Genomic DNA, 23,124 nt, shown 5'->3' on the forward strand with positions numbered 1-23,124 from the left:
ACAGCATTCTGCACCAGATTTTGTTATAGATGGCTGTGAGCCACCATGTGGTTGCTGGGAATTGAACTCATGACCTTTGGAAGAGCAGTCAGTGCTCTTAACCTCTGAGCCATCTCTCCAGCCCCAGATCCTTAGTTTTGAATTTGCACATTCGCATTGATTTTTTTAATACTAGTATTTAAAGGGAGTGAGTAGCTAAATCATTGGCGTTTCTGCTGAGCTGGCCCCATGGATGCTTTGGCTTTCGTTTGTCTGTAGAAAGTCCCGCATTTAACTCCTTGTCCTGAAGCAGGTTTCGCTGAGCTGCTGGGCCTTGGCAGTGGGCGCCTTTGAGGCTTAGAAGTGCCTCAGGATTCTGTGGGCCAGCTGCCATGTCTTCTTTTGAAGCACTGTGACAGTCAGCAAGAAGATCCTGGGGAGCTTCTGAACCCCGAAGGCACCTGCTACCACCGCTCAGTGAAAACTGCTTCAGAGGCAGAAGCAGGTAAATAAATCCTGAGAGTGTAACACCGGAAGGAAGAAAAACATGGCCTAAGCCCAGCACAAGACAGTGATTTACCCCTGGATGGCAACAGCGGAGCATGTAGGAGTGTTTACCAGTCTCTGAAGTGTTTGTTGTCCTAAGTGTGAAATTAGTTCTGCTAAAGGTCTTATTATATACTAGTTGAACATTTTTCCTTTTATAAATCTGAAGAAAATGAGTGAGAAAGAACCTATCAATTCTCAGTGTATTGAAATCCTTCCTGTAATCCCAGCTACGTGGGAGGCTGAGGCAGGACGATGCTGAGTTCATGGCCTGCTTAGGCTCATGGACAACCTCTCAAAAAGGAAGGAAGGAAGACAGGAATGAAGCTCCCAGGCTGGCATGACGCTTGTAAACTAGCACGTGTGAGGTGAAGGCAGGAGGCATGGAGTCCAGGGCCTGCCCTAGCTACATAGTCAGTGCAGGGCTAGCCCCGGCTCTGAGAGACCTTGCCTCAAACAGCCATGGTGGTGGCGGCGGCGGTGGCTCTGTTAGCTGACAGTGCAGAAGGCATCTTTAGAAGCAAGAAGCAGAGGGGCTGGTTCACTAGATGAGTGCATCAGCCTTTGGTATGACTGTTTTCCAACTCCTACCCTCCATCAATTTTCCAACAGAGTTGGCTTTAATATCATCAAAATTAAAAAAGAATTGTGAAAAACATTGTGTGGCTCTTAGGAAAGGAGATCCGTGCATTATATATTGTGTCCTTGTAGCTGTTTGTCAATATTCTCTTCTTGTCTTGCAGGCTTTCAAGCAACAATCAGCGCTCCTCATATGGTGAGTTAACTTTGTTTGCTCACAAACAGGTCACATTTTAGGAGATAATTTTACTAAGAGTAATAAACTTACTTTTTTTTTTTTCTTTTTTGAGACAGTGTCTCACTTTGTAGAGCAGGCTGGCCTGGAACTTTCAAAGAGGTACTGTGCCTCTGCCTCTGCCTCTGCCTCTGCCTCTGCCTCTGCCTCTGCCTCTGCCTCCACCTCCCAAGTACTGGATTACAGGTGTGCACTCTCATGGTTGCCTGAATGTCTTATCTTATACTTGGTATTTAGAAGAACTCTCCTTGTTAAAAAGCTACCGTCATTAAAGGTTTAAGTGACACAGAAATAGAATATTGCAAAAGTTAAGGAAGGGAGAGACTATTTTACATAGTACAGTGGCTTCTTGCTGTATGGTTCTTCCTGGCATGATGTGAACAGATGTCTGTTCACTGCATTCAGGCTCCAGCAGCAGACCAAGGGACAGTTCCAGCCAGTTGGCTTGGTAAGCTTATTGGAAGTTACTTACATGAGCATAGTGACTCAAAGGCTACTGTGTCACTGCAAGGGCCATCCCAGCATGGCTGTAATGCACAAAAGCTACATGTAGTAGCCCTGTGGTTCTGCCATGCTCCAACTCAGAAGAAACAACTACAACACCCTGCTGTCAGGATCTCAAGCTGTCACTATATTTGGAAAAGTCTTTAGGGAATAGTGATGGGTGGCAGCTGTAAAGATATTGTGACTTTGAAAAGATCATTTTAAGTGGTCTAGTGTTTTTGATCTATTGGATATTGGAAATTTTCTTGGGCTTTAAATCAGTTTCTTAAATTAGTACTACATTGGATTTTGGTGAAGAAAACAGCATTCTGATTATTTTTTAAGTATTTGAGTAGGAAAAGCTCGCGTGTAAGCTTAATTGTAAATAAATTCTATTAATACATATGTATTTATAATATACTGAAAATACTAAAAGAAAAACAGATGCTTAAAACATTACAAAAATATAGAAGCCAAACAAACAGAAAATCCTGTTTTTTTGTTTTGTTTTGTTTTGGTTTTTTTTTTTTTTTTTTGGTTTTTCGAGACAGGGTTTCTCTGTGTAGCCTTGGCCATCCTGGACTCACTTTGTAGACCAGGCTGGCTTTGAACTCACAGCGATCCGCCTGCCTCTGCCTCCCGAGTGCTGGGATTAAAGGCGTGCGCCACCACGCCCGGCTGTATTGTTTTGGTTTTTTTGAGACAGGGTTTCTCTGTGTAGCCTTGGCTGTCCTAGATTCACTTTGTAGACCAGCAGGCCTCCAACTCACAGCGATCCACCTGGCTCTGCCTCCCAAGTGCTGGGATTAAAGGTGTGTGCCACCGTCCCTGGTGCTGAAAATCCTGATTTTATTTTTTAAATGTTTTACTACATATTACATTACTTTTTCTTATTACATATTACATTATTTATTTGTCCTGGTGTGTGGAGTGGCATGTGGAGGTTAGAAAACAACCTTTATAGAGCCCTACCTCCTTCCGCCTTTATAGAGCCCTACCTCCTTCCACCTTTATAGAGCCCTACCTCCTTCCGCCTTTATTAGAGCCCTACCTCCTTCCGCCTTTATAGAGCCCTACCTCCTTCCACCTTTATAGAGCCCTACCTCCTTCTACCTTTATAGAGCCCTACCTCCTTCCGCCTTTATAGAGCCCTACCTCCTTCCGCCTTTATAGAGCCCTACCTCCTTCCACCTTTATAGAGCCCTACCTCCTTCCGCCTTTATAGAGCCCTACCTCCTTCCACCTTTATAGAGCCCTACCTCCTTCCGCCTTTATAGAGCCCTACCTCCTTCCACCTTTATAGAGCCCTACCTCCTCCGCCTTTATAGAGCCCTACCTCCTTAGCCCTACCTCCTCCTCCACCTTTATAGAGCCCTACCTCCTTCCGCCTTTATAGAGCCCTACCTCCTTCCACCTTTATAGAGCCCTACCTCCTTCTACCTTTATAGAGCCCTACCTCCTTCCACCTTTATAGAGCCCTACCTCCTTCCCCCTTTATAGAGCCCTACCTCCTTCCGCCTTTATAGAGCCCTACCTCCTTCCGCCTTTATAGAGCCCTACCTCCTTCCGCCTTTAGAGCCCTACCTCCTCCGCCTTCCGCCTTTATAGAGCCCTACCCCTCCTTCCCTACCTCCTTCCGCCTTTATAGAGCCCTACCTCCTTCCACCTTTATAGAGCCCTACCTCCTTCCGCCTTTATAGAGCCCTACCTCCTTCCGCCTTTATAGAGCCCTACCTCCTTCCACCTTTATAGAGCCCTACCTCCTTCCGCCTTTAGAGCCCTACCTCCTTCCGCCTTTATAGAGCCCTACCTCCTTCCGCCTTTATAGAGCCCTACCTCCTTCCGCCTTTATAGAGCCCTACCTCCTTCCGCCTTTATAGAGCCCTACCTCCTTCCACCTTTATAGAGCCCTACCTCCTTCTACCGTGTAGGTCTTGGGGACTGATTCAAGTTGTCAGGCTTGGCAGCAAGTACCTCTACTTGCTGAGCCATCCTGCCTGCCCTAGATATGTCTTGCAACTCACAGATACAGAGCTTTTAGAGTTGGATGTAGTGGTGCACACCTGTGATCCCAGCCCCTGGGAGGTGGAGGCAGGGCGATTGTGAGTTTGATATCAGCTTTAGCTAATATTGATAAGATCATCCTGAACTATGTAATATGACTCTGAGTCAAAAAAGGGGGAGGGAGATTGAAAAGAAAAATGTTAGAAATTAAGCTAAAAGGAGAAAAAACTGAGAAATATTTATAACACATATGACAAAATGGGAAAATATCAATAAATGTATGTATAAGAAATAGATGTTTTTATTTGTGTCATTGAAATTAAAAAGGCCAGTAAGTCCTACAGAGAAATTGATAAGGGACAAGATTGACTGTTTACTGAGAAATAAATGATCATTATTAGCTAATAAAGAAAAATTATCATCTTCATGGAAATTAAGTATATTTCGAATTAGTGTTAGTAAAGGGTCATTTTTCATCTGTCAGGCTGCTAGAGTCAAAATCTTTAATACTTTACATTGCAAAGAGGAAGTTGGTAGTTAGATTCTATATGAATGTGAGTGCATGTGTGTGTGTGTGTGTGTGTGTGTGTGTGTGTGTGTGTGTTTGGACAGTAAAATAGAGTGTATTTGGAAGGCTGTATGATGGTTTCTTTCCAAATGTGAAGTAAACGTATCAGAGACATCTCAGTTTTAAGATTCATATCCTTGCACTTGGGAGGGAGAGGCAGGTGGGTCTCTTAGTTTGAGGCCAGTCTGGTCTTTATAGCGAGTCCCAGGACATCCAAGGCTACACAGAGAAATGCTGTCTTGAAAAATACAAACAAAAAAATGGCTGCAGTATGCACCTAATCATCCAGATTTGGGCCATAGGCTGAGTGCTGGACATGAGTACAAGGGATGCTCCCAGGGAATAAAGGGGCCGCCCCACGCCCTGCCCCAGCTTGTCTCCAGGCTTGTTCCAGTTCACTACCTAACTGAAGCAGTCCACGAAGAGGAGGGTGTATTAACTTTAAAAGTCCAACACTTTACTCAGAAGTACTTAGCATACTCGATAGTTTGTCCCGTTAAAACACATAGTCCTGTGGGTTTAGTTTATTCTGCATTGGACTAGGCAGCACCGCTGTTTCATCATGACATCTTCACACACACTCACACACACACTCATACACACCTGCCCTAAGAAACCCATTGGGAATAAATTCTCATCATCCCCCTGTACAGGTCCTGGTGTGGGCTTGTCTGTTCTGGACATTTAGTATTACTGAAATGATGAAATGTGACCTCTTGTGACTGGCTTTTACACTTAGAAGTTTTCAAGTTTATCCATGTTGCAGTGTAAGTCAATACTTGATTCCCTTTTACAGTTAAGTAATATTACATACACTGTGGCAGGTGCTGTTCTCCTCCACCCTTCTGTAATTAAACAAAAAGAACAACTTGCCTACTTTTAAATTTAGATTTATTTCTTTTATGTATATTTCGGCCTGCATGCATATGTCTGTGGACCATATGTGTGCTTGGTGCCCTTAGAGGTCAGGAGAGGATATGTGATCCCCTGGAACTGGAGTTACAGAGGGCTGTTAGCCAAACATGGGTGCTGGGAATCAAACCAAGCCCTCTGGAAGGTCAGTCAGTGAAGTTCATTGCTGAGCTGTCTCTGCAGTCCCAATATTTGTCCCCTATAGCATGAGTGTGCTAGTGAGCACTCAGCTACTGAGCCACATCCTAGGATCACCCTTACCCCTTTTGGAGGCAGAGTCTGTTTATGGTCCAGGCTGGCCTTGGACTCACAGTTTTCCTGCTTCTACTCCAGATAAGTGGGTTGCACCATCATGCCCAGCTTAGGGAAACTTTTTTTTTTTAATGGAAAAGAAATAATGCCAGATAATATGAGAAATCAATGGTAAATTTTAAAATATATTTATCAATGTAATGATTGAATTAGGCAAAGATCATTGGTGAATCCAAAACTGTTAAAGGGGAGACTGTCAAGGGACAGAAAATACTCCTGTGTTCTCATTCTTGATCATCGTTACTTATTAATTAGAAGGAGAAAAATAGTCCTCAAGAACAATGGGTGGATTGGCACATTTTGTAGACTGTCTGGTAGTGAGCAGCCCAGCCTGCACTCTTCCCGATGTGATGCCATGAAGGGCACAGCAGCAGGAGCGGCATGGGCTCTGCCTAGAAGCCCTCCATCTGAATCTAGCCCCCAGGATGCCTAGAGTATGGGACAACTAGACAGGACTTTTTAAAGGAGTCCATTCTGAAGAATACAACCAGGCCATAGTTGAGGAGAGCTGAGTGGAGAACATTTTTGTTTGGCAAGTAGATGAACCCATGTCTGGAGAACACCTGTAAAGAACATTTGGGGAACAAGAGAAGACGTTGTGTGTGAGGTGCTGGGAACTCTTAGTTGATGACTTTCTTAAGTAGCACGGGGTAATCTGGGTGTGGTGTCCTGGGTTTTGGCGTGAAGTATAGAGGTATAAGGATACTTGTGAGTATATAGTATCTAGGAGCAAGAATGGTAATCATAATGCCTACACTTTGTTTTGATTTGGTAAAAGTGTGGTTATGATTTTCTTTTAAATTTTATGTCAATGAGTATTTGCCTGCATGTATATATACATACTACCTGCATGCCTGAGCCATCTCTCCAGCCCCTCTGATGGTGATTCTTAAACATTTAGTATGACTTTAGACTTTGGGAAATGTAGGAATAACAGAATTCCAGTATATCTTTTACTCATGCTCTCCAAATGTTATTTTACCAGATCTCTTTTATTCTCTTCTTCCCAAATATATGGATATGTATATACTTCCCTTTATATCTGAGTTCTTTGGGAGTCTGTTGCTGGCATAATAACTTTTCCTTTAAAAAGGAAAACATTGCCACTTACCAACACCTAGAAACTGACATTGTTGCAGTACCCTGATCCATAAGAATGAGAGGGAGAGAGGAGACAGTTAACTGGGTGGGCTGGTAATGGCCTGAGCTTCTGAAACTCAGAGCCCATCTGGTGTCACACCTGCTCCATCAAGGCTACACCTTCTAATTCCCCCCAGACATCTCCACCAGCTGTGCACCAGTCATGCAAACATAAGCATAACATATGACTTTATCCATTGAATTTTGCTTCTAAGAATTTAACATAAGCTAGACCGTGGTGGTGAACATGTTTAATCGCAGTACTCAGGAGTCAGAGGCAGGCAGATCTCTGTAAATTGGAGGCCAGCCTGGTGTATAGAGTGAGTTCAGGAACAGTCAAGGCTACACAGAGAAACCCTGTCCTGAAAAAGCAAAAACCAAAACCAACCAAACAAAAAACCCAAGAAAAATTTAACATAAGGTAATTCTTTTGTTGTTGTTGTTCTGTCTGTTGTTGTTGTTGTTGTTGTTGTTGTTGTTGTTTGAGGTGAGGTCTTACCATAGAGCCCTGGCTGCCTGCGACTCACTACGTAGACCACGTTGATTGAACAACAGCACGCCCAGCACTTTGTATGACTTTATGAAGCGTGCTATTATCGTGCAGCTGTATTTGGTAGCATTATTTCACTTTTGTTTTGGTAGATCGCGGCTAACTTAAGTCTTTTTAGTATTGATATGTGTTCTAATGCTCTTACGCAAATACAATCTGAGCTCTAAAAATTTTAAAGAACACATGGCTCTTTAAGTGTTAAAATTCCCCCCAAATATAAGTGAAACAATATTTGTTTGTACATAAACAGTGAATATTTTTCCAGAAAAATTACAGGAAAACTGGAAATGTTGGCTACCTTCAGAGAATAAAACTGGACAGTGGGAAGGGGTTGAGGGTTTTTCACTGAAAATCCCTTTTTAAAACTTTTGTCTTTAGATCTTAATTTATATAGTAGTTAACCTAAAATTACAGAGCACTTTAAATGTAGGAGGTCTAATCCAACAGAACTATCTTTTGTAATTACAGTGGTGTCGGAATGTTCCATTGTCTTCATAGGTGGTACTAGTAGAAACTTTGGTAGAAAGTTGCCAGCTATATTTATACCAGGTGTATATGGACTTCAAGAAGAAATCTACATTTGGTTACTTTTCTTTCGGCAGCATGCGTATGCACTAGAACTTCTGTTTGACCAGTTACATGAAGGTGCGAAAGCCCTTGATGTAGGATCTGGAAGCGGAATCCTCACCGCCTGCTTTGCCCGGATGGTAAGAGCATTATTCTCCCTGGGGTCCTAATAGAAATGTATTATGTGACTTAGCTGTGGTTTCTTCTTATGGTTGTTTTGATTTTTTGTTTGTTTGTGTTCTATTAAGATAATTTTAGCATGTATCATTTAAGATGATTGTGACAGAACCCAAATTGTAGAGCTCAGAGAGAATGCTTTAGCTTATCTAATGAAAAAGCCTAGGTAGGGGCCTCCCTGGCTCCTCATGTTGGCTGGATTTTGAAGGCCAGGCTTTATTTTATTTTGTTTTTTGGACACAGGCGCTCTCTACACAGCTCTGGCTGTCCTGGAACTCAGTAAGCAGCCCAGGCTGGCCTCGAACTCACAGAGGTCCACCTGCCTCTGTCTCCTGAGTGCTGGGATGAAAGGCGTATGCCACCATGCCCAGCTAGGCTAGGCTTTTTAATGAGTGCTTTCTGACTGGGTGTGGATTTACTCTTAATCTTTCTGCATGTCAGCATTATGATTAGACAGCCTCTACCCTGTGATCCCAATATGGCAGCCAGGATTCAAGCTACATCCTGCTAAGTTCTCATCTGGCAGAAAAGAACTGAGCAGGCCTGGTTTTCAGCCATCTTACCTGTTTCTTAAGAGTGTAGGTAGAACTTTTCCCTTAGCAGAGGAGCTGGTAAATGCCTTGTTTACTGTGTTCCAGTGTTTAGCCCTAGAGGCTTATTAGTGAGGCTGCCCAGAGTTGTAAGCTTGTAGGATGAAGGTTCACCTGTGCCCAGGAGTCCATCCAGCCGGTTATGAGGAACCCTGTGTTCAGTGGCCACATTGGGAGTCCTGGTCTTCTTAGGTTGAGATAGATATATCTGTCTCAGATTAGAATCTGTATATAAATAACTAACTGTGTAATAGCTCCTGCATTGTAACTCTGTAGAGGTGGGAGTTTTGTCCTTTTTCTAAGACTGAGGCACACTGTGAGGTGCCATGCGCTTCTCTTTAGGTGTTTTGTTTGTTTTGTAGAGTTCAAGCCCTCAGAACTTGGTATTCTTTTATAAAAAGCTAGAAATAGCATTTAATCAATGAGTAGCTCTCTGTGGTGATGTGTTATTGGTTTCAAAGGAATATTCCTTTTAAAAATATTATTAATGGGCTAACAAGATGTTCAGCAGGTAAAGGCACTTGGTGCCAATCCTGACCTGAGTTCAATCCCTGGAACCTACCCACAAATTCTTCTCTGAGCTCTCCACATGCACCACAGCACATGCCCCTGACACATGAAATAGTTCAATAAGTGTAGTTTTAGCTAGGCAGTGGTAGCACACACCTTTATTCCCAGCACTGGGGAAGTAGAGGCGGGTGGAGCTCTGTGTTCAAGGCCAGCCTGGTCTACAAAGCTAGTCCAGGAGAGCCAAGGTTACACAGAGGAACCTTGTCTTGGAAAACAAAACAAAGCAAATCAAAAAGTAGTTTTAAGAAAAAGGTCCTCGAATTATCTTTAAGTAAAGATAGTGTTTGCTAAGCATGCACCAGTACTTGTCAGTGTTCTGGGTGCTCATCGCGTGTTCTTCTGTTTCCCACATCCTCTGTGTGGCATAGACCCTGGTTCTGCTTGGTTTGTAGTTGAGGAGCCTGACTGAGTGAAGGGTTTGCATGTCTAATGTCAGGCAACTCTGATGAAATTGAGATAGGATCCAGGCGCTTGTTCAGAGCCTTTATTCTGTCAACATTTGTAATTAGTATTGACACTTAAGCCCTCTTTATGTATTTATGTATTTTATCTTTTGAGCCAGGATCTCATGAGGCTCTGGCTGCCCTGGAACTTGCTATGTAGACCAGTCTGGTTTCTAACTCAGAAATTCACCTGGCTCTGCCTCTTGAGTGCTGGGACTAAAGGCCTGGCTTCCGTATTTGTGTATTTTCATATTCTTCACTAATAGCAGTAGAGTTGGGTATAGACATATAGAAAAAGAGATACAGAAACAAGATCTCAAATAAAGCCCAGGCTTGCATCAAATTCCCTCTGTAGTCAGACTGGTCATCCTCCTGCTTCAGCCTTCCAAATTATGGATAGGTAGATGAGTACCATAGTGTCTGGCTTCTTAAATTTTTGTGCAGTATTTCATCTTTTTAATTTAATTTATTTTACTTTTTGGAGCTAGGGTGGGTCTCTATGTATCCTTTGCTGGCCTGGAACTTACTTGTTCTGTAGACTAAGCTGTCCTGAAACTCAGAGATCTGCCTGCTAATAGAATTAATTATGTACCATTCTAGGATTAAGAGCTGAGTAGTGTTTAAATTACCCTTTTAGCTAGAGTTTATCTAAATTAAATATTGATTGTTAAATCCAATCTCAAAGTTCTGGATTGAGGGGCTGGAGAGATGGCTCAGTGGATAAGAGCACTATCTGGTCTTCCAGGGGTCCTGAGTTCAATTCCCATACACCACATAATGGCTCACAACCATCTGTAAAGAGATCTGATGTCCTCTTCTGGCAATCAGGTGCAGATTTGGCACTCCTATAAATAAAATCTTCTAAAAAAAAGTTCTGGATTTGAAAATATATTTAGTTTAAAAAAATACTTCATTTTATTTTATATGCACTGGTGTTTTGCCTACATGTATGTCAGTGTGAGGATGTCAGATCTTGGAGTTACAGGTATGAGCTGCCATGTAGGTGTTGAACCCATATCTGGGAATTGAACCTGTGTCCTTGGGAAGTACAGTCAGTGCACTTAACTGCTAAGCCATCTCTCCAGCCCGTATTTAGTTTTTCTGAGACAGGGTCTCACCATAGTGCTGGCTGGAACTCACTGTGTAGACGAAGCTGGCCTTGAACTCACACTCATCCATCTGCCTCTGCCTCCCAAGTGTAAGGACTGGAGGCCTGTGTTACCCACCACACCTAAGTTGTGGATTTAAAAATTAAAAATCTAAGAGATGCAGTTTTCTTAGTATTATAAGTTTTTGTAATTTATTTTAACTTTATAATTGCTTAAATAGTTATTCAAGAAGTTGAAAAGTTGTATATGATAATGATAAATTGGGAGTTTAACTGTTGAAAAGCTTAAGCTGTTTATTTTTTATTTCTCAATGTAAAATATGGTTTTAATTAAGCAATATCTTACTGACACGAGAAAAGCAAATTTAGTCCGTGGATTCCTGAATTAATCTTTATTTTTCAGGTTGGACATAGTGGAAAAGTCATTGGAATCGATCATATTAAAGAACTAGTAGATGACTCAATAAATAATGTCAGAAAGGATGACCCAATGCTTCTGTCCTCAGGACGAGTGCGACTGGTTGGTGAGTACCAGGAAACCACCTCACTGCTTCTTTGTGAGAGAGTTTTCATTTGCAGAAGAGCAATGCTCAGAGCTAAGAATTACATCCTTCGCCCTCACTGAAATACTGTGTATAAAAAGCAGCTTGTTTTTGCCCATTTTCCTGGACATGTAGCATTGCATTGCGTACGGTCTCTCTCAGCTTGTTGTTTTCCCGCTTTCCAGGGGGGTTGTTTGCCCATATGGATTTCCCTTTGGTCACGGGCCTGTGAGCTGTCCAGCTGCTCGGTGTGTCTCTGATGTAGCTGTTGCAGTGGGCGGTCTTCTGTTGCTTGACATGAATGTCCTCACCCCTGAGTGCTATGCATTGTCATTTTATCGCCACCTCCCCTTTGTTCTTTTGTCTGTTGTTCAACTGCTGTTGCTCAAACCTGTGACCTTCCACATGCTAGGTAGGCACCAGTGAGCTACAGCCCCGCCCCTGGGCTAAATAGAAATTCTTAACTGTAATGTAACGAGGCTTACCCCGCCCCCCAGTACCTTCTCTGTCTTAAGGATATATGAAGTCAGGAAAGTCCCCTCCCCTGTTCCATTTTTAACCTCCCGTGTTAGAGTTCTTCACACTGACTTTGACTTGCACAGATTTTCAAGATGTGGCTTGTTTTTCAGTGGGCGATGGAAGGATGGGCTATGCCGACGAAGCCCCCTATGATGCTATTCATGTAGGAGCTGCGGCCCCAGTGGTGCCCCAGGCAGTGAGTGCAGAGTTTTTGTGTTTGTATTTATGTGATTTACATACTTAAAATATTTTTATGTAGCAATGTGGTGATGAGTCCCAGATGGAGTTCAGAATGTATGTAGACCTGATGCTTTCTAGTTAACACTAAATGCTAGTAGTTTATTAGATAGAAGGGGAAATGCCTGTGTGAGAGAACTTGAACTGGGTCTAAGATTCTTTGGCACCTCCAGCTGAGTACTCAGGCTGTGCGTACAGTCTTAGCTCAGTGTGGGTTAATAAGGATTACTCTTGCCTGGCCTTGGAAATAGGAGACAGCATAGGAAGAGCTTGGTCTTTATGGAGATTTGAAGCATAAAGGAGATGCCAAGAAAATATAGATGAAAGGACTGGCTTTTGGAGCAAGACTGGGGATAAAGGAAGAATTCTCTTTTCATTATAACTGTTTGAACTCAGGAAAATAATTCAAGGGCAACTCAATATTCAAGTATTACTTTAAAAAAATTTTAAAAGTCAGTTGGTGGTGTTGCACGCCTTTAATCCTCAATCTTAGGAGACAGAGAGAGGCAGATCTCCGAGTTTGAGGCCAGCCTGGTCTACAGAGTGAGATTCAGGATAGCCAGGGTTACGCAGAGAAACCCTGTTTCAAAAACTAAACAAACAAATAAAAATGGAAAAAATAAGAACTAATGACTAAGTTTTAACAGAACGCAACCTTTTCAGAGGCAATACTATTCAAAGCCAGCTTGCTTTCTTGCTGGTTTTGAATAACAAATGGCTGTATTGTTCAAAGGGTAGCATATGATTGAAGCATTTTCAGACTGGAAAGGAAGTCTGGTTCTGCGTTCATAGGGTTTTCTTCATCATCGCACAGGAGTCCAGCTCTGCCTTCCTGTTCTGGTGTCAGGAACCCTCGTGCAGCCATGTCATTAGGATTGCCTTACCATTGTCTCAGTGGCGCCCTAGATTCTACAGTAATAGGATAGCAGCTACCTGTTGGTGTTCTGTACTTTTCCCCTCTTCATCTCCCCTGCCACAAGGATCTGGAGCACACTACCCTGGCATTAGAATTCTGTTACAGTAGGGTCTCAAACGTAGTGAGCTCTTTACTTGGACCAGGCACCCTCTCAGGTGCTGTGATGGCAAAGATGAATATAACATAGCTTCTATCACCAAATAACTTGTAGCTTAGAAGGGAAGGTTGGGATAAGGGGGTACGTGGGGAGTTGGTCACTACAAGTGTACAGCTTGTTCTACCTTTAGCCAATAGCATGCAGGAGGGGAGGAGGGCCAAAGTTGAAAGAGCAGCACTTAAGTTTGCTGTCACTGAGAACTGCACTGAGTCCATACAGTGGGGGGATGCCCAGGCCCTCTGTTAGGAAAGCCAGTAACCTAGAGTGTAGGTGGGTGTGTAGTGTGTTGCGCATGAGTACCATGCTGCTTGTAAGAGACGTGACCACTGGGTTTTGCTATGCTCAAGGGGTCCAGGAATCAACCCCCAAGGACACTAAAAAGGGAGTAAACGAAGTGTGTTTCTGCTTCTGCCCGTGGGTGTTGACCATTACTTAGAGCACTGTAACATAGTGCTGGCTGTTTCCCATCTGTAACTTGGGGTGTTGTGTGGGTTTTCTTTTTTTCTCCTAGCTGATAGACCAGTTAAAGCCTGGTGGAAGACTGATATTGCCAGTCGGTCCCGCAGGAGGAAACCAAATGCTGGAGCAGTATGACAAGCTACAAGACGGCAGCGTCAAAATGAAGCCTCTGATGGGGGTGATATACGTGCCTTTAACAGATAAAGAAAAGCAGTGGTCCAGGTGGAAGTGATTTTCTCTTCTGCTCTCTCTTCTTCCACACATTCAAGGTGAAAGGGTGTGGACTTTACACATTAGCCCGCAAGAGCTGTTTTGATGGCTTCCTTCATGCTACTCCATTAAAGCATCAGAAACTCACTCCACTAAGTGTGCGGCAAGTGTTGCATGGTCTGCCCTTTGTTCAGTTTGACTCCTACCGATAGAAAAGGGAGGCTGAGACCTCACTATCAAGCTAATCTGATTTAAGAGGGTTTGAGCTGTCCTGTGGAACTTTGTAGGATGGCCTTATTCTTTGTCAGGCACTGTCTTCCTGCATATTTATAAGGCATGTTTATAGCTGATATATATATGGAAATAAATGCTTTGTTCTGAAAAAGAGGCCATCATTTCTTACCTTCTTCACTCCCTCTGATATCATTGTCACAAGGAAAAAGAAAAGTATTTGGAAACGGAAAAGATATTTGTCCCAGTTTTCAACAAATGCAGAATCTCAGAGAGGGCAGTCTACGTTGTGGGTTGATTTTTTTGGGGGTGGGATCAGTTCTAGATGTGTTACCATTGTTCAAAGCCACCATAAGAAGTAAGTGTGTGGGCACGCTGTAGACCAGACCAGCCACTTCTGCGCTCTTGTGGCTGAGTTTAGGGAGGAGAGGGGTTCCAGGAGCTGTCCAGTGAAGCAGGCCAGGCCTCACATCCTGCCTGGGGGGTGTGGTGCATACTGCTGTCCTCACAGCTCTATGGCATGGCTCATCAGAAAGCTCTTCCCTGCTTCTGCTCAGTGCTGCTGTGTCAACTGAACATGTCCTCTGAAGCTGACGCTTTTCTTTCCTGCTTTCCTCCCTGTGGAGAGAAGCAAGGACAGCATATTGGAGTGCTGTGGCTAGATGCCTGAAGCTGATACGCAGATAAGCATGGTCTGACAGTATCTTTGCCTTAGAAACTTTCCTAATTGACAAGATGCTTATTTCAAGAGGGTTTTTGTTTTGCTTTTTTCTTTTTAATAAGTGGCAATTTTAAGTACAACAGAACTCTTTTATTTTGCTTTCTATAAAGAGGACAGGCACCTTTGAATGACTTTTAAATTTTTCTCTGCAATGTGGTGGAGCTCAGAGAATAACTTAGCGAAGTCTGTTCTTTCCTACTTCGTGGGACCCAGGGATTGAGCTCAGACTCTTAGTATAAGCAGGAATTGCCTTTGCCATTGAGTCATCTTACTAGCCCTTCAGTGTTTAATTGCAATTTTTTTTCCAGACAAGGTTTCATTGTATAGCCTTGGCTGTCTTGGAACCACTTTGTAGACCAGGCTGTAGATCCTCGAACTCAGGATCCACCTGCCTATGCCTTCCAAGTGCTGGGATTAAAGTCATGCACTACCATGCCCGGCTTAATTGCAAATATTTTTAATTGCAAAAAGTTACTTAAAGCACTATTTTACTCTTGGGTTTGTGGCCATCCGTGAATATGGTAGACCAATCAGAAACCACATCCTTAGCAAACAGACAAACAACTAACGCTCCACCTCCCCACAGCTGTTTAACAGTAGCCAGCGCTTGTTCTCCATGCTGGGATTTTGTCTGGCCTGTGGTTGTGGTTGCTCTGTGCACACTGTCAGTCCCTCAGAGTTCATATGTGCTGCCCAGCTGCTCTGTTATATGTGGAAAACGGGCTCCATATAGTCATTCCCTGCTTCCGACTCTTAGACTTCCCAACTCATTTCTTCAATGATAGCCTTGGGGCGGAGGTGTGATGTCCTGTTCAGGCCCGAGAGCTCACTGCACAGTCACTCATTCTCTGCATGCTGACTAGTTGTGCGTCTCTGTGTTCATTACCATCTACTGCAAAAGGAGTTTTTTTGATGAGGCTTGAAAGATACTTATCTGTGGGTATAATAAGGAGCCATTAGGCAGCTATTTAATACTATATTAAAGCAATAGTACTAGATTCTCCCCTAGGGCCTAGAACCCGTCTAACTGGAGCTTCATGTCCTGATAAAAACACCAGGTATGAGTTCCATCTCGTGGAGTGGGTCTTAAGTTTAACTAGAATGTGCTTGCCTACTTCCATGACATCCGTGCCACTATTGTACCATGGAGTATATTAAGCCGCCATTATTGTAGTTTGCAGAATCCCCAAGCTAAATAAAGACAAATGATTTCTCCTCCCAGCATAACATTTTATAGTACTATGAAGGCTGCCCAGTAGGATGACTCTTCCAGATCAATACCAGCTTGAAATCCCCAAATATTATGGCTGAAGTATATGATGCGCCAGCATAGGGTCTTACCAACAGCTTCTGGAAAGTAACCAAGATCAGAACACCTCCCACTTCCCCATAAAAGAGACTCTTTTCTTTCCATTATATACGCTTCAGAAGCCTCTGTCCCCTAAGCCCCTGCATCTTCCTGATTCACATCATTGTGGATTTGCTGCCTTAGGTGGTTTATTAAACTGTTAGGAAACATTTGTAGGTGAGTTGTTATTTCCTGGTAGTGCATCTTATTCGTTCTTAGCTGACATAATTCAGTATTACTAACACAGGGCCATTAAGACTTTAACACAGCAAGCTTCCACGGCTGTATCCTACTGACTATCTTGAACATTTATAGCCATTTTAAAGAGCCTTTCTAAGTTTTGGGTGTACAACTTTTTATTGCAAGTGTGTGTGTGTTTGTGTGTGTGTGTGTGTGTGTGTGTGTGTGTGTGTGTGTGAGAGAGAGAGAGAGAGAGAGAGAGAGAGAGAGAGAGAGAGAGAGAGAGAGAAAGATGAGCAGAATGTTGAACATTGGAGAAAATTTAGGAGCTAGGAAGTTGAATGGATCTGAGGGAATTAGGATGTGTGGAAGTTGCCTATGTATACATGGGAAATGCCAGCTTTTCTGCCAGCTTTTCTTTGTACCCTAAATTTTAAAATTCCAGTCTATGAGCCTATTTATACAAACTCCAGAAGTGCCCCAGTAGCATATTACTTGCTTAGCGTGCACAAGGCCTTGATTTTGACACCCCCCCAGTACACCCCCAAAAGAAAAACGTAATGGAGAGGGTGTTTGGAAACCTGTTATCTTGTTGATGAGCATTAGGACTTATTTACTAAGTATTTAGTGCCTTGCAGGAAGTAATTACAAGTTTTATGGTTAGTATCCTAATTCGTGCTTTAAAAGGCACAGGTGAACTGTGTAAATAGAGCAAATGAATCTTCTGTAGACTGATTTTTCTAACATCTGCATAAACTGTGATAATGATTGTTTTATGCTAATTCTTTTGGGGGAGGGGCGGTTTCAGGACAGGGTTTCTCTGCGTAGCCTTGGCTGTCCTGGACTTGCTTTGTTCCATGCTGGCCTCGAACTCACAGAGATCTGCCTGCTTCTGCCTCCCTAAATGCTGGAGTCACAGGTGTGAGCCACCACACCCAGCTATGCTAATTACAATACTGTTGTTAGAATAATACTGTATTAGGAAGGAATAGAGCTGAGAAATATCATGTAAAAGATAATCCCAAGGCTGGAGACTTGGCATATATAGTGCTTGCTGTGCAAGGAAAAGGGCCTGAGTTCAGATTCCTGGCATCACATAAAAGCTGGCTGTGGTGGCATGTCTGTAACTCCAGCACTAAGAGGTTAGGGGAAGGGGGAGACAGGTGGATTCTGTGGGCTTACAGACCAGCTAGCCTTGAAGCTCGAGATTCAGAAATAGACTCCATATCAAAAAATAAGGTGCAGAGCAACTGAGGAAGACACCAGACACTAACCTCTGGCTTCTAGTACGTGTGTACACACACACACACACACACACACACACACACACACACACACACACACACACACACACACACACTCAAAGACACATACCAGTAATGTAACATAAAAGGGGGCTTACTAGAGAAATATTTTTTTCTGGTGCTATTTATAAAACTCAAGAGGCACATTATTTGTTAAGCCTTAAACACAGCACCTGCTTACCTGCTTGGGATATGAACGCTCTCACCTCATGACTCTTCCACACCCACAGCTTTTGCAAGGCGTTCATCTTAGGTTTTGCTCAGACAGGTTGGTAGAGGAACACAGACATCCTGAGCTTCTGCCGGTGGCCAGTTCCTGTTTCTCTGTTTGCTGCTCACACTTTGTCTACACATAAGTATGTAATTTTTCCCCCCCGAGTTGTTTGAGATTTTATTGCATAATGACACTTCTTTATCCCTAAAGTATCAAGTGTTTAGTGATGTTTTGTCACTTAATTTCTCGTCAGATGAGCCTTTTGGTGGTTTTATTTATTTCTTCCATGCTTAACGGCTTCATTGAGGTAGAATTTATATGCCATACAGTTTACTTCAGACTGCATTTTTATTCCTTCCTTCCTCTCACTGGCAGTTGCTGGCCCAGTGCTGCACGTGGCTGAGTGAATGGTTTCTTTGGAGCTGATAAAGCTGCCTTATGAAATCAGCTGACAGGTATAACATGCTTACAGATGATACATTTTCTCCAGTTTGGTTGACAGTTGGCCCATTCTGCAAGTGCTAGCAGACTCTAAACAAAAGACGACTCTTTTTATCCAGTTTTGTGAGTATAAGTATTAAAAAATAAATGTGAACTCCAAATGTTTAAATTATCATCTTATAATAAATAAGATTAGCAAGATAATTCTAGGGAGAAGTTATAAATTTTCTGAGTGTTTTGTCTCAGGCAGAGGTTTTACCTTTAGAATTAAGAAGCAACTTGGGCGTGTGCTTTCTTACTGTGTTTGGAGTAGCATGAAAGATGCAGGGTGTGACTGGTGTCTAGTTCTGCTTTGGTTTGGCGCTGTATGTGCATTCATTTCTTTTACTGTATTGCTTGGAATCTGCATGTTTTACTGACTGGAGAGTTGCGTCTAAATTGTTACAGCACCAGTTCACATGTAACTCCTAATTAGAGTTCTGTCTTTTCTCCCCAGGGATGAACTGTAAGAGCAACACGAGCTTGACCAGTCAGTCTGTCACATTGCAGTGGATTGCTCATCTCAGTCCTTAAAGCATTTGAAAACCAACAGCATCACAGCTTGTTTTGGACTTCGTTACACTCTTATTTTCAGCATGAAAACGTGTGGTTTTGTAGGGTTTCCTAATTCAAAGAGGCACAGAGCCAAACTGGTAGAGATGGGCTGCAAAGCGTAACTGTGTGTTATTTTTAACATTGCCCACATTTTATTTTGAAAGTATTAAAAGAAAGGGTTCTCCAACTAGAAAGCTTAATTTGTGAATTAGTTTTGAAGAGTGGCTTTGCTTTTCTTGGACACTTAATTCTGTTCCAATATCATTCATCCGACTTCTTTTGTGCATCAGATAACACCACGTTCACAAGCTTAGGTCTCTTGGTAGCTGGTGTCTGTTAGATGCTGCTAAGAAAGCAGAGATGAGCTTTCTTCTTAAAGCTTTTGATGTGACGTAATAGGGTAGCATGTTGTAGATAGAATCAGCTGCTGTTACCTTAACACTAGGTGTCTGTAAATACTGAAACCTCAGACGGCGGCAGGTGGTGTCCCCAGACACTCAGCTGGTCGGATTGGACATCTCTGATGTAATTTTCCTCTCGAAAAATGAGAGGAGGCCTGTAGCTCAACATCGTTTTTCTGTTTCTAGTTTGCTGCTGATAATGTATCTGCATCTAATACTGTAAGCTGTTGCGTCTCTGCACAGTTTATGCAGTGCTGCTTTGCCAAATAAAATGACAAGCAAAAGAAGCATTGGTGGCCTTTGAATCTAGAAGAACACAGCTCTGCTAGGTCCAGATGCTGCCCACAGTCATGGGGGAATTGTTCTCCTCTGCTGCTGCCCTGTAAAGTCCTAGGAGGTCAACGTGTCTAGCATTGATCCACAGGGTGTGGCTGCATTTCTTCAGGGCAGACACTGCGTTCACTGTTTCTCTCTGCCTTCCTAGCCCGGGCCTGCTGTGGAGTAGCTCTGAGTGAGTGAGTGGGGAAGAATGTGGTTGAGAAGTAAACATACTGAAATCCATGTCTCATCTATAAATAGATTCATCAATAACTGAAAAGTATGTGTCTGTGAAGGAAATGACACCTTGAGGTTAAATATGGTTTTATGTTTTATAAGAAGACTTTAGATTTTGCGAAGATTCTAGAACTTGGGAAGATTACTAGCTCCCAATAAGTGGGGCTAGCATTCCCAACAAAGCCTTCCCTCTTTGTGAAAGGGCACATGATTCTGACAAGATTGTGTGAGAAACCGTTCCCCACTCTTAAGTCTTAAGTTACTAGTTTGAAAGTCACGCAGACATCATCTCACGAGTGTCCCTTCTCGGCTGAGGTCTTGGGCCGAGGAAACTAGCAGTCTGTGGTCCTGCAGACTTGAAAATCTTCACCAGCTTTCATTTGCTGTCAGTTGTTGCTTTAGAATCCCGGCAGTGACCCTGTGTTCAGGATGCATGGTCATTTGAAGTGTGTGTAAAGCCACGTGTCCCTTCACGCTTTAAAACAAATTCCTACGCTTCCCCATGAGGCTGGACCGTGGTAGTCATTATATCACCATATGCAGATCGCCATATGCAGATCTCCTTGCTAGCGTTTGGAATAGAAAAGGGCACTTCCACTCCAGGAACTTTTAGTCCAGCTGAGGAGACAGTTTCTAAACAGGCACCATAAACCGTACCCGATTGGACAGAGAATGCTGTGCACAAGTGCTGTTCTTGGACCTTATGCTCTTAGGCGGTAACACTAAGGTGTTGAATAAACAGCCAGTTTTAACAGTGCCACTAAGTGGGTAGAGATGGAAACAGTGGTTTTAATGAGTTCTGAGCCCTTTAAAAGTTGGATTTATGTATGTGTATAGGAGAGGTAAGGAAAGCCTGCTATTTAGTGTACATAATTTCCAGAGAATTTTATTTTCTTTAACAGAAGGTATGCCTGAATATAAATAACATAAAGGGCAATGAAGATACTTTGAGAAGTTCTAGGTAGTGTAGCGCATTTTCCCCAGCAGATTTGATCTTACTAAAGCCAAAGCCTAGCTTTCAGACTCCATGGCAGTGCACTCATGGCAGGGTTCAGTCTCCGCTCAGCTGCTGCTCTCTCCCATCCAGGAGCACAAGGAACCCGAGGAGAGGGACTTAGAGCCACCGTCCACATTCCCCTAGCAGCTGCCATTGTTTGTTGGTTGGTTTGGGGGTTGTAGGGGACAGCAAGATGGCTCAGTGGGTAAAGGGGCTTGGTGCCAAGCCTGAAGACCTGAGTTTTGCCCCCAAAATCCACAGAATAGGAAAACTGACTCCTGTAGTATGTTCTCTGCCCTTCACATGCACACGGGCCATGGTGGCACATGTCTGAAATCCCAGGACGTGGGAGGTGGAGACAGGAAGGATCAGAAGTCATCCTCAGCTCCACAGCTAGTGTGAGGCTAGCCTGGGCTCTACGAGACCCTGCCTTAAAAACAAAAAAGGAAGTTCCCACTGTGTGTCTCTTTACTAAAACATCTTAAAAATTCAGTGGACTCTAGAGTAATTTTGTAGTAATAACTTTGTAAACTCTTCAAGCTACTCCTGGCTGTGGTTCCACCCAGGAGGTACTTCCTCAAGAGTTTGTAAGGCCTTTTTCCCTCTGTCTAGAAGAGATAGGTTTTTCTAGTTTCTAGTCGTTTAGTGTGGCACTAAAGGAACTCATGCCAGCATGGTCACCCAGCACTAATAAACAAATAGCATGGGTCAATGTATAAATTGTTCTAAAATTCATCAGGCTGATAACTTATTTTAGGTAAGCACGAAAATTCTTGCAGTGTATAAATCACTTCTTATCGCTTACTGTGTTCCTAATGACCTAACAGCTTACCCTGTTCTGTGGTAAAAATGGGCCCTGACTGCATTCTGGTTGCACCTCTAGATTTCTCCTACCACTTTCCAGAAAGATTGACCGTCTTTTGTCTCCAGCTTCCTTAAAGGCTGTCAGTAAAAGGGTCCGCTTGAAAAAGGCTAAGGGAAGCGTGTAACTGTGCATTGTAATATAATAAAATGTAAATGAAGTCTAATGATTTGTTCATCTCAAATTCTTTTACTCTCGCTCTAACAGTAATCATTGGGTGTCCCTTCTCAGCCAACTCTCCCCTACCCCCAGGTTTCATCTTTTTAATGTGCTTTGTGTTTGCATCAAGGTTCTGTGAAATCCCCTTCCAGTTTGTGGGGAGGAACACAGGATGGTTCTTGTTACTCTTGTCAGTACTCATAGGATGGTGCTGAAGTGGGGTGCTGGACCCTGGGAGCCTCTGGGGTCATCTCTCAACATTCAAGGCCCTTCAGGATGAGACTCTGAAGAACTCATTGAGATAGTCTCAACAGGAGGAGCATGACACACACGACAATTGTCAAAAAGGTCAGGTATGGCAGCACGAAGGACATTTTAAATGTGGGCAGGCTTGAGGCACCCTACACAGTTGGCTATGTCTTCCAAAATATATTGCTTGGCTTTTTCCCCCCTTATTTATTTTTCCCCCCATCACTATTGATTTTAGGCATTTTCCTATTCTTGTTATAAGGATTTTTTTTTTAACCTAGAAATCATGTAGGGATGGAGCGAGCGCAGGTGCCCACAGCTTTGACCACAGCACACCACATTATGATCTTGGCTCCAGTGAAGAGTTAGGAGATGGGCAGCAGAGTTGAAGAAAGCAGGCAGGACAATAAAGGTGGGTGTTACATAGAGCGTCTGACTGTATCTGCATCATATATCTTGACAAAATAAGAGCTGGAGGCATCATAGGTCATTCATACGCATCTGTGGTGGTACATGTAGAGATACCAATCCAGTTTCCTCAGTAGAGCTGTCTAAGAATACCACCCTTTATTTAGAACTTGAGGTGGTTCAGTCATATAAATGATGACAATGTAAACAAATACTCTAAGCAGCTTTTATACCCAACAGCTGTTTTTAAGATTTATTTTTGTATTAGGGTTTCATTTATGTTTTGTTGTTTTATTAGTTCACACACAGGATCTCACAGTGTAGTCCTAGATCCAGGCCTGGATCTGCCTGCCTCTGCCTCCCGAGTGCTGGTAGTCCGGGAGTGCAGCAGAACACTTGGTTACAGTTTGTCAATACATTTCCTAAATTTAGAAATAACTTTGTAAAAATATCTTTAAGCTGAGTTGTACAATATGTAATACGGTTTGAAAATTTAGCAGGGCTGCAACTAGGCTTGGACCTTCCTGATGTCCCGGTGTCACAGGAGGCTTATTCTGACATCAGTCCATTTCTGAGACAACAGCTTTGGGTCTAATTTTATTTCAGTCATCAGTGTCTTCGTATGTAGCCAAGCAGTTAGCTACTAAAGTTGCTGTA

The 23,124-nt window shown here is 43.0% G+C and overlaps 1 protein-coding gene across 1 annotated transcript in view; it reads left to right on the forward strand.

Annotated features, from left to right (window-relative positions):
* Pcmt1 (protein-L-isoaspartate (D-aspartate) O-methyltransferase) overlaps positions 1-19,656 on the forward strand; it is a 44,002-nt gene extending 24,346 nt beyond the window's left edge. The window contains exons 3-8 of the mRNA XM_051164650.1: positions 1,269-1,300; positions 7,911-8,015; positions 11,167-11,287; positions 11,935-12,020; positions 13,646-13,862; positions 18,739-19,656. Coding sequence (XP_051020607.1) covers positions 1,269-1,300; positions 7,911-8,015; positions 11,167-11,287; positions 11,935-12,020; positions 13,646-13,825 — 524 coding nt within the window. The 3' untranslated portion in view covers positions 13,826-13,862; positions 18,739-19,656. The remainder of the gene's footprint in view (positions 1-1,268; positions 1,301-7,910; positions 8,016-11,166; positions 11,288-11,934; positions 12,021-13,645; positions 13,863-18,738) is intronic.
* The last annotated feature ends 3,468 nt before the right edge of the window (positions 19,657-23,124 follow it).

The sequence above is a fragment of the Acomys russatus genome, chromosome 21, assembly GCF_903995435.1.
Source record: "Acomys russatus chromosome 21, mAcoRus1.1, whole genome shotgun sequence".
Taxonomy (NCBI): Eukaryota; Metazoa; Chordata; class Mammalia; order Rodentia; family Muridae; genus Acomys; species Acomys russatus.